Raw genomic sequence first — 14675 nt, 5'->3', positions numbered from 1 at the left:
GGGAAGGGGAACATTGTGTTTTTCCAGGACCCATCAGCTCCAAGTCAAGTTGTTGTCCTTCAATCTTAGTTGTGGAGGGTGCAAGCTCAGCTCCACGTCCAGTCGCCGCTTTCAATCTAGTTGTGGGGCGGGGGGGAGGAAGGCAGGGTGGCGCAGCCCACCATCCTATGTGGGAGTCAAACCGACCACCTTGTTGTTAAGAGCATGTGCTCTCACCAGCTGAGCCATTCGGCCGCCCGTTAGCAGTTCAGCAGCAGCTTAGCTCGGGCGCAGCTCACTGGCCCATGTATGAGTCGAACCAGCAACCCTGTTGCTCAGAGCTCGCACTCTAACCAACTGCGCCACCCAACTGGCCCACTATTTAACTTATGCAACATAGAGATGTTTACATTTTATGAACATTGTGTCTAAGACTTTCCCCTTAAGGACTTGTATTTTTTCATCAAAAAAATATTTAATAACAGTGAAAAGAACGGTTTGTGGGTCAGGAATGGTTTAGTCTCCAAGGTAGTTCTCCCTCTTCTACATTCTTTTCTTCCTTTATTTACAACAACAAAAAAATGCGTCTTTGGGGGAACACTGAATCGCAGGTAATTCCTCAGGTTGTATATTCCTCCTTCTTTCTTTCTACAACATATAATGAAACACACAGCTCACTGCCCAAGGCCACCAGATGTGGTGGTTCAGGTTGTACACTGTACAAAGGCACCAACCAAGAGGACCAAGCCATGCCAAGCCAAGTCAAGGCATCCGTTTTTCTGTTTTACACAAGGAGCCTTAAGGGATGGCATGAGCCCAGCCACTGAGTTCAGCCTTCTCCAACTTCTGTCTGGCTCCTGGCAACTCTTGTAACTGGTCTCCTGCCTTCAGTGGCTTGATTTTTTTTATTAATTCTTCACATCTGCCCCCAGAGTCATTCCTGTAAAGTTATGCTGGGTCATATCATACTCTTAAAACCTGCACTCATATATATGCTTTTTGCCTTGAGAATACAATTCCCCCTCCTCGGCATGGGACTGGAGGCCCTTTATAATTCGACTCCCTGTTTCATTTTCATTGTGTTGTTCCCCTTGATCTCTTCATCCATCTTGCTTGATTTACTGTCTCAATATGCTTACTTATTAAATTTACAGAGTATTTGTTCTTCGAAAAGAGAACATTACTAGGTTTCTTTCTTTTTTTTTTTTTAAATAAAATTGGAAACAAGGAAGCAAGATAGGAGAGCAGTCATTTTCAACTGTGTGCAGCTTGCTTTTTTTCACCCTAAAGTATGCCTTTGAGCTTTATCAAAGTTAGCGCACATTGTTTACTTTATTCATTGTACCTGCTGTAAGATACTCCATTATATAAATGACAATTTATGGATCCATTACTGCGGAGCATTTCCCTACTACAGTATTAGTACAGTGAACATCCTTCATATGTCTCTGCAAGCATGAATGAGTGGTCTTGCAACAGCCCTTAGATTTGTTGGAAGATGAGGAAGGTGCATCTTCAACTTCATGAAGAAACCCCAGGTTGCTTTTCAAGGTAGTTGTCCCAATATCCTCTCTCCCAGACTCTGTATAAGAGGTCTGGTTCCTCTGCGTCTTGCCAGCAAGCCCTAATGTTTCCAGAGCGAGTGTCTTCCTTATCTGGTGACTGTAACCTTTTGGACTTTCCTATGCCCCTCCCCCACTCCATTTTCATTTTCTTCCTAATTCTTAGGCTTTTTCATTTTGGATTATTTCCCAGGCTTCTCTTCCTTTCCTTTCTACATGATTGTCATCTTATCTCTATCTATTTCCTCTTTCACTCTATCAGTAATCTCCTTAATAACCTCACCCACAAACAAGACTTCAGCCACTCCAGAATTCATTCCTTGAACAACTAGACATTTCCACATGGTTATCCCCCTACACTTAACACTTACCATGTCTCAGGCTACACACATTATTTACCCCCACTTTACACCGTTTTGCTTTTTCTTCCATATTGTTTGTCTCAAATAATGAATTCATCAATCTCATTTAAGATGATATCCAAGTGCCAGAAGTCTTAATTTATTTAAAAAAAGAAAAAAAAATAGCTTTTGTTGGAGTCACCGAATGAGAAAAGTGAGAAGAAGACAAGGCTGAGAATAAGTAGGTTTCCTGGGTCTAAGATTACCGAGATGTGTGGTTTTAGCCAAACCACAACAAGTTCCAGACTATAGGAGTAAGAGTTGCTAAAGTGAAAGGAATGTCTGAGCCTGAGAAGAAAGGAAATTAAACGATGTTGAGGTGAGGGCAGGTCCTTCTGTGGACACTGAAGAGGCACAGTGTGATGGCCGGATCCCGAGGAAGGAAATGGATGGTTGGTGCAAAGCCTTCAATAAATGGAGGGGAATGCCCTTGAGGTAGGTAGCTGGCAGTCGTGAAGGTGGAGAGGATGTAATTCAGCTGTGTGGTGTGAACCTTCACAAACCAGGAGGGTGGTCTCACAGCAGTTATATCTTTTGGATTTGTGATGGAGTGTGGGAGGTCTAGTAACTCACGTAATTGGCATAATGTTCTTATTTATGGAAGAGATGAATATAAAGTTGCAACAACCCCTGTGTGTTTACTTTTTTGGTTTACTGATGACATTTTTGCCTGGGAGGTGAATCATCTGAGGTTTGGTGTCTTGTTATCCTATGAGTGTTTCATGTCTTAGGAAAAATTATTTAAGGAGATACACTATAAGTGCCCTAAACCGAAATGTCTTCTGGGTACCAGAGGGTCTAACTTACCTATGGGATGATTTTCCTCTCTTGCCTTCCAGGGACCAGAAGGCCCCCGGGGTGAAACAGGCCCTCCAGGACCTCAGGGTCCCCCTGGACCCCAAGGACCAAGCGGTCTGTCCATTCAAGGAATGCCTGTGAGTTGGTGTAAACTTTCAGATGGGTTTTATCGTTGTCACTTCTCCATGAGTTATAAAGAATGAACTTCTTCTGTCTTCTGTGCCTTATTAATGAGCCTCATCCTCTATCAAACCCTACACATAAGAACTGAGAAATAAAAGTAAAGATAGAGAGTTCATTCCTAAGCCAATGTTTTTGTCAATGATGGGGTCTTTAACAAACACATACAGGCCTAGGGAATAGGTATATCCACAAGCAATTTGTCTATAGAAAAAAGAAAAACAGTGCTTGACATGTATTGCCCTTTTTCTTGTTGGACTAAGTCCTTAATGGATGTGATAAAATCTAGAAAGTAACAAATGTTATACAAATTTAAGTTATTCATTATGTATTTGTAGCGATTGTGGCTATAGAGTCATGAAAGCCTTTTATTTATAATCTTTATATCAATGGGCATCAAAGTGCAGTGCACTTAGCATGAGTTTTCGGTTATAAACGGTGTGCTTTTTACAATCTTCATTTCTTTGTAAAAGCTGTGTGTACCATTGAAAACAAATTTAACTCCAGTCACCGATTTTCATTAATCTTACCATAGAGACCTAGATTTATAAAATAAAACCAATCTCTGTCATAAATATTTGAAGCAAACAGGTCCTTTTGAGCCATTTTTTAGCAATCTGTACAGATGATATATCTCCCTAGCTAAGAAGTTTTCTTTTCCAGAGTTATTTTCACATTTTAGAAAGCATTAACCTGCCAATTTGTACCATTACCACTACTAAAAATAAGCATTTGTTGAGGTCTTGCTACCTGCCAGTTTCTATGTTTGTTTATCCATTCTTATAGATTTCTAGCCAAAGCAAAACAAAATCTATATGGATAATAGTTTTAAAAATCGAAACTGTAAATAATATTGAAATGTTACAGTATGGGCTTAGCCATATCTGACTATATTCGGTGTTTATACTATTCTGATATATAAACATTCAGCTCTATAGGAATGCTTGCTTAAGTGGTGTAGCATATGTGAGAAGTGAAATATGCTGTATTTGGATGTTAGTGTGAAAGTTATTTAATGTTGAAAACGTTAGAACCATTTGCAGAGAAACAGGCTAAGAAATGCTCTATGTGAACTTAACCCCATGTGCTTTTGGATATTCAGGGAATGCCAGGCGAAAAAGGAGAGAAAGGAGAGACTGGCCTTCCTGGCCCACAGGTATTATTTCTGTTTTTTTAGTCTATTGCTCTCAGCTCTAGAGCTTTGCCAAGGGAAAAAAGACAGTAGCTTCTAAAGTCTGCTGGAATCTTGGCCATAAGTGGTTTCTGTGTGAAAGACGGTTAGTCGTCTATATGCACTTACCTTAAGCCCCCTCTGAGGGTTACTGATGGTCTCAGGGTGAGCCCGGGTAGGGGGTCTTCCTTTCCTGTGAATAACTTCCGGCTTCTGAATTCTCAGTCAAGAAGGCCTCGCCTGTTTGCTATTAGGTTTGTTTGGAGGCCTTGATCTGTTCCAAGGAAGCCGGGTGACAGAGTAACTCATTTCCATGAATCTGACTCCTTTCCTGTCCTTGCTCTCCCTAGGGTATTCCAGGAGGCATTGGTTCACCAGGACGTGATGGCTCGCCAGGCCAGAGGGTAAGGACTCGCCCAAGGGTGGTTGTTAGTATAGTGGATTTCTCAGCAAGCCACTCTTTGCTTCGGACAGATTTCTATGCAAGGAAGTCAAACCAGATGTTTTTGTTCATTTGTTTATTTTCTTTTTCTTCCAGTCTACATTCTGTCTATCCTGCATCTATTTCCCTTCATTGACATCTTCTATGTCCATTACTTGCATCAAAATGTGGGAACTTCCATCCAACCTTTCCAAATTCGCAACGCCTCTTTCTGAATGTTCCCATAACCAGAATACAATTTGTACTGAATTTTGTGCATTCGTTTAGCAGGTTTTCCAGTTTTTTTCTAATTCTCAAGGCAGAAACCTAAAGGAAATCAAGAAATCCTATGAATCGAAATCTTATGTATTGTGATGCTCTGCACTATTCTCCATTTATTTAATGTATGTCAACTATTTTTTAACGTATTCAAGTGGACAGCAGTAAAAGAAATTGTAAGGATGGTTAGAGGGATGAGGTACCATCTAGTGTTGGTTTAATAAACTTCTTCACTGGGCCAGGTTTGAGTTTGTTGCCCTCAAAGCATTTATACCTTATCGGGAGGAAATATAACCAAATAAGGATTATAATACATGCTATGATGTGGGTATTACAGAGCCCTGCGGTGGCACAAAGAAGATAACTCAGCCAGATTTGGAGGGTTGGGGAAGGCTTTCCAGAAGAGGCATCATTGAGGATGAGTCTCAACTAGGAGACAGAAATTAGCCAGGTGCACTTGGAAAGAAAAGCTATTGCAATCAGCGAGAATGACATAACAGTGGAGTAGAGATCAAGAGATTCATTTCCAATATTGCCTAGAGTTCGGTATGGCTGGGGATTATAGTACATTGTGTGCGTGTGTGTGTGTGTGTGTGTGTGTGTGTGTGTGTACATGCGTGTGTGCACACGCACACACACTTAGGTGTGGAGAAATTGTCAAGAGATGAAGCTGGAGACGTAAACACAAATTCACTGAAATCATTTATTTTTTTCAGACTAAGGATTTTGAGCTTTATCAGGAAGGCAATAAAAAGTCACTAAAGTTTTAGCAAAGGAGAGAGAAGCTGATCTTCCCTAAACTGTCACTGATTTAGAATGTGAGCAGCTCCATAGTTGCCCTCAAGACTGAGTTATATGGAACAGCATCCACTTGAAGGACAACATTTTGACTTTCAGCGGCATCTTTGGTGTAACTTACCCACTAGGTTAAAAAGCGATTGGCTGGGGGCTGGCCGAGTGGCTACATTGGTTAAGAGCTCGCTCAAGGGTGTGAACTCTGAGCAACAGGGTTGCCAGTTTGATTCCCGGCCTGAGCTGAGCTGCCAACAGGTGGCAGGATGGCTCAGCTAAAAAACAAACAAACAAACAAAAAAACGATTGGCTGGAAGACTTGCTTCTCTGCTCAAACAAGGTCTGCCTTTAGCTCAAGGTAGTTATATCACTCAAGAATAAGAAGATTATTTTTTCTATAGGAAAGTAGGTATGGAGCCTTAAATTCTTTCCATGCTCATTTATTTATTTATTTATTTATTTATTTATTTATTTATTTATTTATTTATTTATACCAAACTTTCATTTGATTAAAATCTCAGTTTAGTCTCTGTCCATCAAATGGAATTACTCAGCCTACAAAGCATGGCCAGGTGAATGCATGTAAAGAAGGCATTCTCTGAAAGTTAGATTTATGTAGGTTTCTTGTACATGTGGAAGAAGTGTCTAGAAGTATTTATATGTTTTGGCAAAGGGCTTAGGCTAAGATCCTGTGTGGTTACACACCTAGATTTTTTTCATGATCCCTGAAGCTCTGGAAACGGCAATGCTACTGATTTGGTTTAGTGAATTTGTTTGATTTATCTAGGCAAGGAATCCAGTCTTGACAAAGAACTCCCAATTCAAACATATTAGATTATTGTTGGGATAATTTGGTTTTGGAAAACATTTTTTATTTAAACCAATATACCAACACAGACTTTTTATAAATATTGTGCTATTTCTCCAAACATCTTTTCTTTCTTATAAGATGAAAAGGTTTAGAGCTGTAATAAAGTGATAAGCTATCGGTACATGGATTTTATTTTTCTCTCTCTTCAATTTGGGTGTAAAACTTTCAGAGTATGTCCAATTCCCACTTTGAAAAACTCTGGGTTTTTAAAACTGGTTTTCAGAGGATACTCATTCTTTATAGGGCCATGTTAAAAAAAAAAAAAGATTGTGGGAATCCTGTGACAGTTTGTTTTTTGTTGTTTTGTTTTTTTAGAAAAGATATCTGAGGGCAATACTATTATTCCAGTGTACAACTCTTAGGGGTGCCATTCACATGGAATAAAATACAATGGTGCTCCCTGGAACTGTGTAATAGGGCTGCCCTGCTTGAGGGGAGGATCATGTATATGTTTTTTAATATCTTAGTATCTCATTTAATAAATTGAGCACATATCTTAATTGAATACATACTATGTGCCATGTACTATGCTCAGCCAGGAGAGCTGGGTCCATTACTGCCTCCATAAGGAAAAGATCCAGAAGAGACTTTCAATATCTAAATGAGGTACTTCAGAGACCTGGAGCAGATGGAAGGATGGGGTGGTGTTAGGAGCAGGACTCTTCCCCCTGGGTCAGGAAAACAAATGGGTCTTCCTCAGAGACAATCAAGACAGAAGAAAGGTGGGCAAAAGCAATTCTTTAGGTGGCTCTGGTCTGTTTAGTCGAATATCTGGGGACTTAAAGTGAAAGGTTTAAAACAATTAGATGGTTGCTTAGCAGGACTGTAAAGTAGGCGGTCCAGGGCCATCTCACCTGGTGGTGGGGACAGGTCGAGAACACGGAGCACCTTCACTGAAGGCCACATCCCTCTGTGACAGCAGGAGTGTCCAGGTTCCCAGTTAGGCAGCGGCAGAGAGGTCGCCGAAAGGGCATTAGAGGCAAACACTGATGATTATTCCTGCCCTGCCTTGGGCCATCCTAGAAGGCAAACCTGCGGTCAGAAAGTAATAATGACAATAACAACTGCAGGACAGGACAGACTGAGAGCAAACACAGTGGATGATGAGACTCGCTGCGGAAATGCCAGGAAGCCGCTTTCAGAAAACTGCCAGAGCAGCTTGACTGTCCAGGGAATCGGGAAGCAGAAATAGTTTGTCTTTTCTTCACTCTGAGTTCTTCCATGACTTACAGTTATTGTGATTTCATTCCCTCCAACCGGAGTGAGTAAAGCCCGCTGTAGGCACAGAAAGAGGGAGCTGGGATAAATCTGTGATGGTGTTCAGTCAGTGCTCCTAGCTCCTCGGGGAGTCTCTGGGGGCAAGTGAGTGAGGTATGCTGCAGGAGTGGTACCTAGGCTATTCCTTCCTGCACATTCTTCTTTTCTTTTAATCTTCCTTCCTTCTCTTATTGACAGTTACCAGCGGCCCCGTAGAATCATAAGACATAATAAATATTTATTGTTTTAACATAGAAAAGAAAGAACCCATAGCCCAACGCTAGTACTATCGCCTTGATTATTAGCTAAGGGGAAGGTTAGCACCTCTTTCCTGGAGCTCGTGCCAATGTTATCCCTTCTTAATTTAGTCTGAAAGGAGGGACAGCTTTGAAAGAATAAAACATGGGAAGGTTAAACATCTCCTCTTTAAACAGGGAACATGTTTTCCAATGTTCTGGCTTCTTCTGGCTTTTCCCAAAGGGGATCTTTGAGTCTTACAGGCAGCTCATGTTCCATCCTGGGCCTGAGGCTGTAGCAAGTCCAGTAAAAGTTGGACTTCTTCATTGAACTCGTTTCAGCCTCAGCCTCTTGCTGGGAAGGCGACAGAGCACAGTGAAGGGCCCACACTTTATAAAGCAGTAGTGCAAGTTCAGAGTTCACAGCTGAACGCATTTAGACATCCAGCTTTCATTCGGAGCCACTCCAGCCAACAGCATTCTCGTCTCGTCGTTCTTTTCCACCATAAATCTTGCCACCTCCCTCTTGCCTTTTTTCTCCTCTTTTCTTGGTGTCTGTGACTCCAAGGTCTACCCTGTGATCTTTTGTCTCCTCTGTTGTAAGGTGGGTTTCTCAGCCTCCACCCAGGACATCCTGGTGGTCCTTAGAGAAACTAGGAAGTACAGTCAAGACATGGACGATAAGCATAGGAAGTGAGAGAGAGGCAACTGAAAAAGAAGAAGAGAAAATAAGCAACCTCTCTTCTAGGTCTGATACTCACATCCAAGACCACCAGCTTTCTGTCAAGCACTCCAAATAGAAACTTTAAAACACAGTTTTGTTTTTCAATTCTTAGGATGGTTATAGAAAAAGTCAGAGCCAAGAAATAAACATGATATGGAGACATATATTTTATGGCACCCGGAAGACAGTAATTCTTCTGTGGTACAGAGGGTATTCGTTTTTTAAATTCCAAGTGAATTTAATTAAATTGCTTCCTTTCCCCCAGGTTACTCCTCCCTGTATCTCCATGCCATTGCCAGAACCACAGCCATCCTTTCTGGTCTATAAAAGATGAAATGCTGTTTAAAAAAAAAAAGAAAGGAAATCTTCCACATATGAATTCCGCAGAACTTGTGAGGTTATGAGAAGCAGGATGGCCCAGTGGTGAATATCCAAGACTTAGACTGTTAGCCAGACCTGAGTTTGAACCCTAAACCATATGACATTGAGCCAGTTACTTAATATTTCCAACCCTCAATTTCCTCATCTGTGAAGTGGAAAAAATAATATTTGACTCTGTAGAGTCATTTTGGGAATTCATTCATATAAAGAATTTCTATATAAAAATTCAATATTAGCTGATATTAGTACTCAGTGTTTTTAATGTAAACCTAATGAGTCAAGACAGTATAATATTTTATAATGCCGGTACTTGACATATTAAGATACTTTAGAAGATTTTAAAGCACTATAAAAATAGTCTAAAGGAAAAGCAAGTAGTTGATTGTTGGTGTTTAATTTTCTTGGATTCCATATTGAAAGGACACTGGGAACATGCCTCCTTTTCATGTGGGTTTGATGTATACAAAGGCTACATTTGTGATGAATGTCCCATTTCATCAAAGCAATTTGGACTGAAAATGTATTTGAGAAATTGAACTCGTGTCAACTATCTGGATTTAATTCCTATCATACATGTTAAACAGTGATGCGAGCTTCATCTGAAGACTATTTTGTTAAATACTAAGATTAATGATAATTGTTCCATTGAGTGTCTTCTTCCCTCAGAGGAAGAATTGTAACGTACCATCCTAAAGCTAGTGGAGAGAATTTGATTTTCTTCTCCGTGGGTCTAGATGGGTTTCATTCTCACAGTCAGCCTCACTGCTGATAGTATATGCAATAGGGACATGGCCAATTATTTGAATAAAAATAGCAGCAACAACCATCATTCATTACTGACAAAATGCAGGTGCTTTACAAATCTTATGTTCTCTAATCCTTAGCATGACCTTGAATGCTAGCCACTGTTATTCCATTTTACAGACGAAGAATTGAAAGCCCCAAAAGTGGACGTACTTGAACAATCTCACACAGCTAGTAAGTGTTGGAGCCCAGATTATAATCTCTCCCCTTGGCTCCAACACTGTATTCTTTTTTGTGAAATTTTAAGAAAATTACGTTAACAAATATCACTGTGGGATTTTGTCAATGTAAAAAAAGTCTTCCATGAAGATATGTAACAAGCAGGACTCCATCACTAGAGAGGTCTCACCTGGCATGTTTGGGAAGTAGGAAACCAGTTTGGGTTACTTTCTTGGTGAAGTAGAAGTTGATATTTCACACTTAAGAATATGTTTCTTTAGGGGCCAGCCGAGTGGCTCAGTTGGCTAAGAGCTCACTCAAGAGTTTGAGCTCTGAGAAACAGCGGTTTGAGTCCCGGCCCGAGCTGAGCAGCCGCTGAACTGCCAACAGAGGGCAGGATGGCTCAGCTTAAAAAAAAATATGTTTCTTTGATTACATTACGCCTTTACTTGAATATTGGCACATCAGGGCACATCTGAGGAGAGAACCATTACTTAGGGAGTTGGTTTCATGTTATTACGGGCTGTAAAGATACTTCTGTTGGGGCACAGGGTACAAATATCTGCCACACACACCCTGGTTCTAATGCTATCCTTCAGGGTCAGGCTGGACATTTTTATATTTTTAAGCCATCAGTTCCACAATTTCAGTGATCGGGTTGTTGTTTTGTGATTTCCTTTGTTTTGTTATTGTTTTTTAATGTACAGATTCCTGGGCTTCAACCTCAGATTCAGAATCAAAAGGTCTTAGGCTTGACTTAGGAACGTATAGTTCTAAAATGCTTGATGACTCTGATAATCAGCTAGGTTTTAGAAACACTGGGTAGTATATTGTGTTAGGCCTATTATATGTTAAAGTAATTTCTTAGGTAAAATATTGCTGGTGTTTTTTGTTTTAATTCATTCAAGTCATCACTGCAGGTTACTAAAAATACACGTTTATATTTATACATATACATTTAAATTATATATGTACTATATATACAAATATGTACATATTAAAATAGTGTATTATATATACACACAGGGTGCCAAACAAATGTATACACATTTTAAGAAAAACTGTATTAAAATTGTAATAGTCAGTATATACTGATAACAAAAGATGAATACAAGTCACATTTGACTTCTGCAATTACAAGAGGTGCTCAAAGTGGTTACCATCAGCATCCAGACACTTCTGATTATGGCAAACTACTGCTTGAGCAACATTAACCCAAGTGTCCACTTGTATACATATTTTTGGTACCCCCAGTATATTGTGTAAATATGTGTATATATTATATATATATATATGTATGTGTATATATTATATGTATACACATATTGACACACATACATACGTTAGTATTTGTGGGCGTATCACTGAAAATTCCCCAGTGGGACTCAACATGGCATCACGCATAAGGATTGATCTTGGATCTCTAGCTTTGACCAGTGTTTACAGAATCTGTGGCTTTTTGCTATTTGGCCTCTTAACCTGGTGGTTGGTCTTAATCCTTTGCTGCAAGTAGCAGCCTCATTTCTTATGGCTGACTGCCACACTGGTCTACCCACGGTGGCTCACAGCAGTCCAGCGCTGTGGCGCACAGTTGCAATTGTGCATCAGGAGTTTCTACAAGCATTTCTCTAGCTGCCACTGCATCAGCTTGGTCTTTCTCAGCAAACTCATCGGATGCCAGCTGCTTACAGACCCCACTATACCCAAGAGTGTAGCGTTAATCAAAGGACCTTAACAATTGGTGTTCTAGAATCTTCAGGTTGGTTTCCATGGCCCACCATTGTAGGCTTCAAAGAAAGCATGGATGGTGAATATCATGGTTGAGTTGCTAGTTCTGAGTGTTATTTCTAATAGCTACATAAACGTATATATTCTAGCATCTGACTTTAATTTCAGTAAAATACTACTTGTGAGTACATCGGTTTCATCCTTTGGACACCACAGGCATACTGCCTAGAAACTACAAACTTTTTAAGAGCCTACCAGACATGCTGATGACCTGAAAAAGGCATATATATTTGCTCTAGAGTATGGAAAAGAAAACTGAAAAATGGAAATTAATGTTTAATTAAATGTCTATTAAATGGTATGCTTTGCCAACGCCAGCCATAGTTAAATATAGTATTTGTTTGATAATTAGTGATTTTGAAAGCAAATTTTAGGTTAGATTTCCTTTTGCTGATGAATTAGAGCCAACCATAACTTAATAAGTTGCTCGTCGCCAAATGTTTTCAAAAACAAGTTAGAAAAATCTTTTCAAATTTTTATAGCAAAAATTATTTTTAATGTGGGTTGTGGGTACATATTAATATTTTGAGGTGGGAATCCCAAAAAGGAAAAATGCCTGGAGCTACTCCTGTTATAAAACACCCCTGTTTGTGGGTGGCTCATTTCATGCCCTTTAAAAAATGTACTTGTCAGCTTAAGTGAATTCCCACATTATGCTTATCAGTTGGTCTTCTATTTCCAAATAGTCACTCTTCATTGCTTAATTAAGGGTTTCTGCTTTTTTATGTGGGTGCTTAACCCACAAACACACATCTTCTCAGATTGGCTTCCTGATATAAAATGGACAATTTACAAATATAGAAATGTTTTGGGAAATGCAAACACATTAGAGGGTTGAAGACCATTTAGTGAGCTTTGCTTAAAATTAAATTGAACCACAAAACTAGAGTTTGCCAATTATTTTGCCCTATAAAATGCAGACATTTTACAAAGATTTTCTTTTCTCCAAATGTATTGCATTTATATAGATAGATAGATAGAGAGACAGATAGATAGATATTTATGCTGTATATATACTATTGCTGCTCACCCTGAGATGAAGCAATGAGGAAAGGAACCTGAACCCCACCAAAGAGTTGATTGGCATTCCAGGATGTGCTGTGACATGGATACTTCGGCAGGGAGACTCGTGCAGTGGGCCAGCATCTTGGATCCCCTGACTAAAACCCCAACTCTCTTGTGAAACCATCCTCATTATCCCCATGCCTGGATTAGGTGCCCTTCCTACATGTTCCCGTGGAACTCTCCAGACCACCATCATAGCACATTGTTGTTTTTTGTTTTTGTTTTTAAGTTGCAGAAAAGAAGTTTATTAGAAGTAAAAATACATTTCAAAGAAGCAGAAGTGGGCCTGAGCAGTAGAGGATGGCTCAAGGGCCATTATTAGAAAAGCAAGTACACTCCAAAGAGTTTGGAGTGGGCCCTGAGCAGAGGCAAGGCTCAAAATGCTCAAAAGGCCTGTTGGCTTTTTTTTTTTTTAACTTTTCTCCTTATTGTAAACTCCTTCAAAAGAGACTGTCTTGTTCATCACTGTCTACCCAAAACCTACAGAGTGCCCAGCACATGGTAGGTCTGCAAATATTTTTTTTTTTTTTTAGCTGAGCCATCCTGCCACCTGTTGGCAGCTCCGCGGCTGCTCAGCTCGGGCTGACTCGAACCACTGTTGCTCNCCGCGGCTGCTCAGCTCGGGCTGACTCGAACCACTGTTGCTCAGAGCTCAAACTCTTGAGCGAGCTCTTAACCAACTGAGCCACTCAGCTGGCCCTGCAAATATTTTTTAATAATGTGAAAATGTGAGTAAAAATCTTTCAAAGGTAAATTTGCTAGTGTAATTCAACAGTTTTTTAAAAAACTACATGGCAAAAAATGTGAATTTTTTATCTTCTAAGATTAGGAAGAAATTTGGGTGTGTGGGGGAATGGCTTTGATGATGTTTCTAAAGCGATATTAAGCCTAAGATCCTTTTACTAAAAAGTAATGTATAAAAAGAAAATTTTAATTTGGAATGCAGGAAACAGGTAACTCACAGTAACCTTAAGAACACCTTGATTCTTGAGCTATTATATCAAAAAAGACTCAATTGTTCATCACAGTCCATGAAAGAAAGTGCTAGAGTAAAATGTACGGGCGAGGACATGATTGGTACCCTGATCAGATCCCCTTTACCTAGCAGGTATACTCCAGCCACCAGCTGCAAATAGGTGTTGACTGCTATCAACTCACAATTGCTCCTTCTACAAAGAATCACCCTTAGAAATGCCGTCTTGGTCCCGGTCAATGACTAACTGACATAGGTGTTGAAAACCTTATGCTGGGCCAACTCGGACATACAAGCCACTCTCCGGAGTTCCCATGGGATCAGGCTGAGACCAAATCCAATTCTCACCCAACCTCTTCCCTTGCCTTCTCCTGCCTCCTTCACTACTTGAAAGGTTTCTCCCAAGAACCCTCCATCTGTAAATCACAGGCACAACATCTGGGTCTCCTTCTAGAAAGCCACCCCTCAGATATTCACGGAGAGGAAATTTCAGCTTCTGAGGTTAAATGACTCCTGATGCCTCTGCCCCCTGCTTGTGCAGCCTTCATCAACAAGGAGGGCCGACACTGGCCTTGGCCTCCTGCCCTATACATTTCCACACTAATTATACCTGAGATTAATATGTATTTACTCAATATGAGAATCAGAGCATGTCTTTCAGGAGCCTCAATTTTATTCAAATTCAACATTTTATTAGTACCTATTCAGTGGCAGCAATATGCTGCAGGAAAGTGGTTAGCAATGGAACAATGATTAAAACATAGTAATTTCTACCATCAAGAAAGAGAGAGAGAGAGAGAGAGAGAGAGAGAGAGAGAGAGAGAGAGAGAGAGA

At 40.1% G+C, this 14675-nt stretch overlaps 1 protein-coding gene across 1 annotated transcript in view; it reads left to right on the top strand.

Moving 5' to 3' along the window:
• Positions 1–14675, top strand: part of COL14A1 (collagen type XIV alpha 1 chain) — a 222717-nt gene that overhangs the window by 170956 nt on the left and 37086 nt on the right. Inside the window, exons 33-35 of the mRNA XM_019642088.1 lie at positions 2782–2877; positions 4023–4076; positions 4442–4495. Of these exons, the coding sequence (XP_019497633.1) occupies positions 2782–2877; positions 4023–4076; positions 4442–4495 (204 nt within the window). The remainder of the gene's footprint in view (positions 1–2781; positions 2878–4022; positions 4077–4441; positions 4496–14675) is intronic.

The sequence above is a fragment of the Hipposideros armiger genome, unplaced genomic scaffold, assembly GCF_001890085.2.
Source record: "Hipposideros armiger isolate ML-2016 unplaced genomic scaffold, ASM189008v1 scaffold_65, whole genome shotgun sequence".
Classification (NCBI taxonomy): domain Eukaryota; kingdom Metazoa; phylum Chordata; class Mammalia; order Chiroptera; family Hipposideridae; genus Hipposideros; species Hipposideros armiger.
Note: the sequence above shows the minus strand (reverse complement) of the source record. Positions and strands in the feature narration are given on the sequence as shown.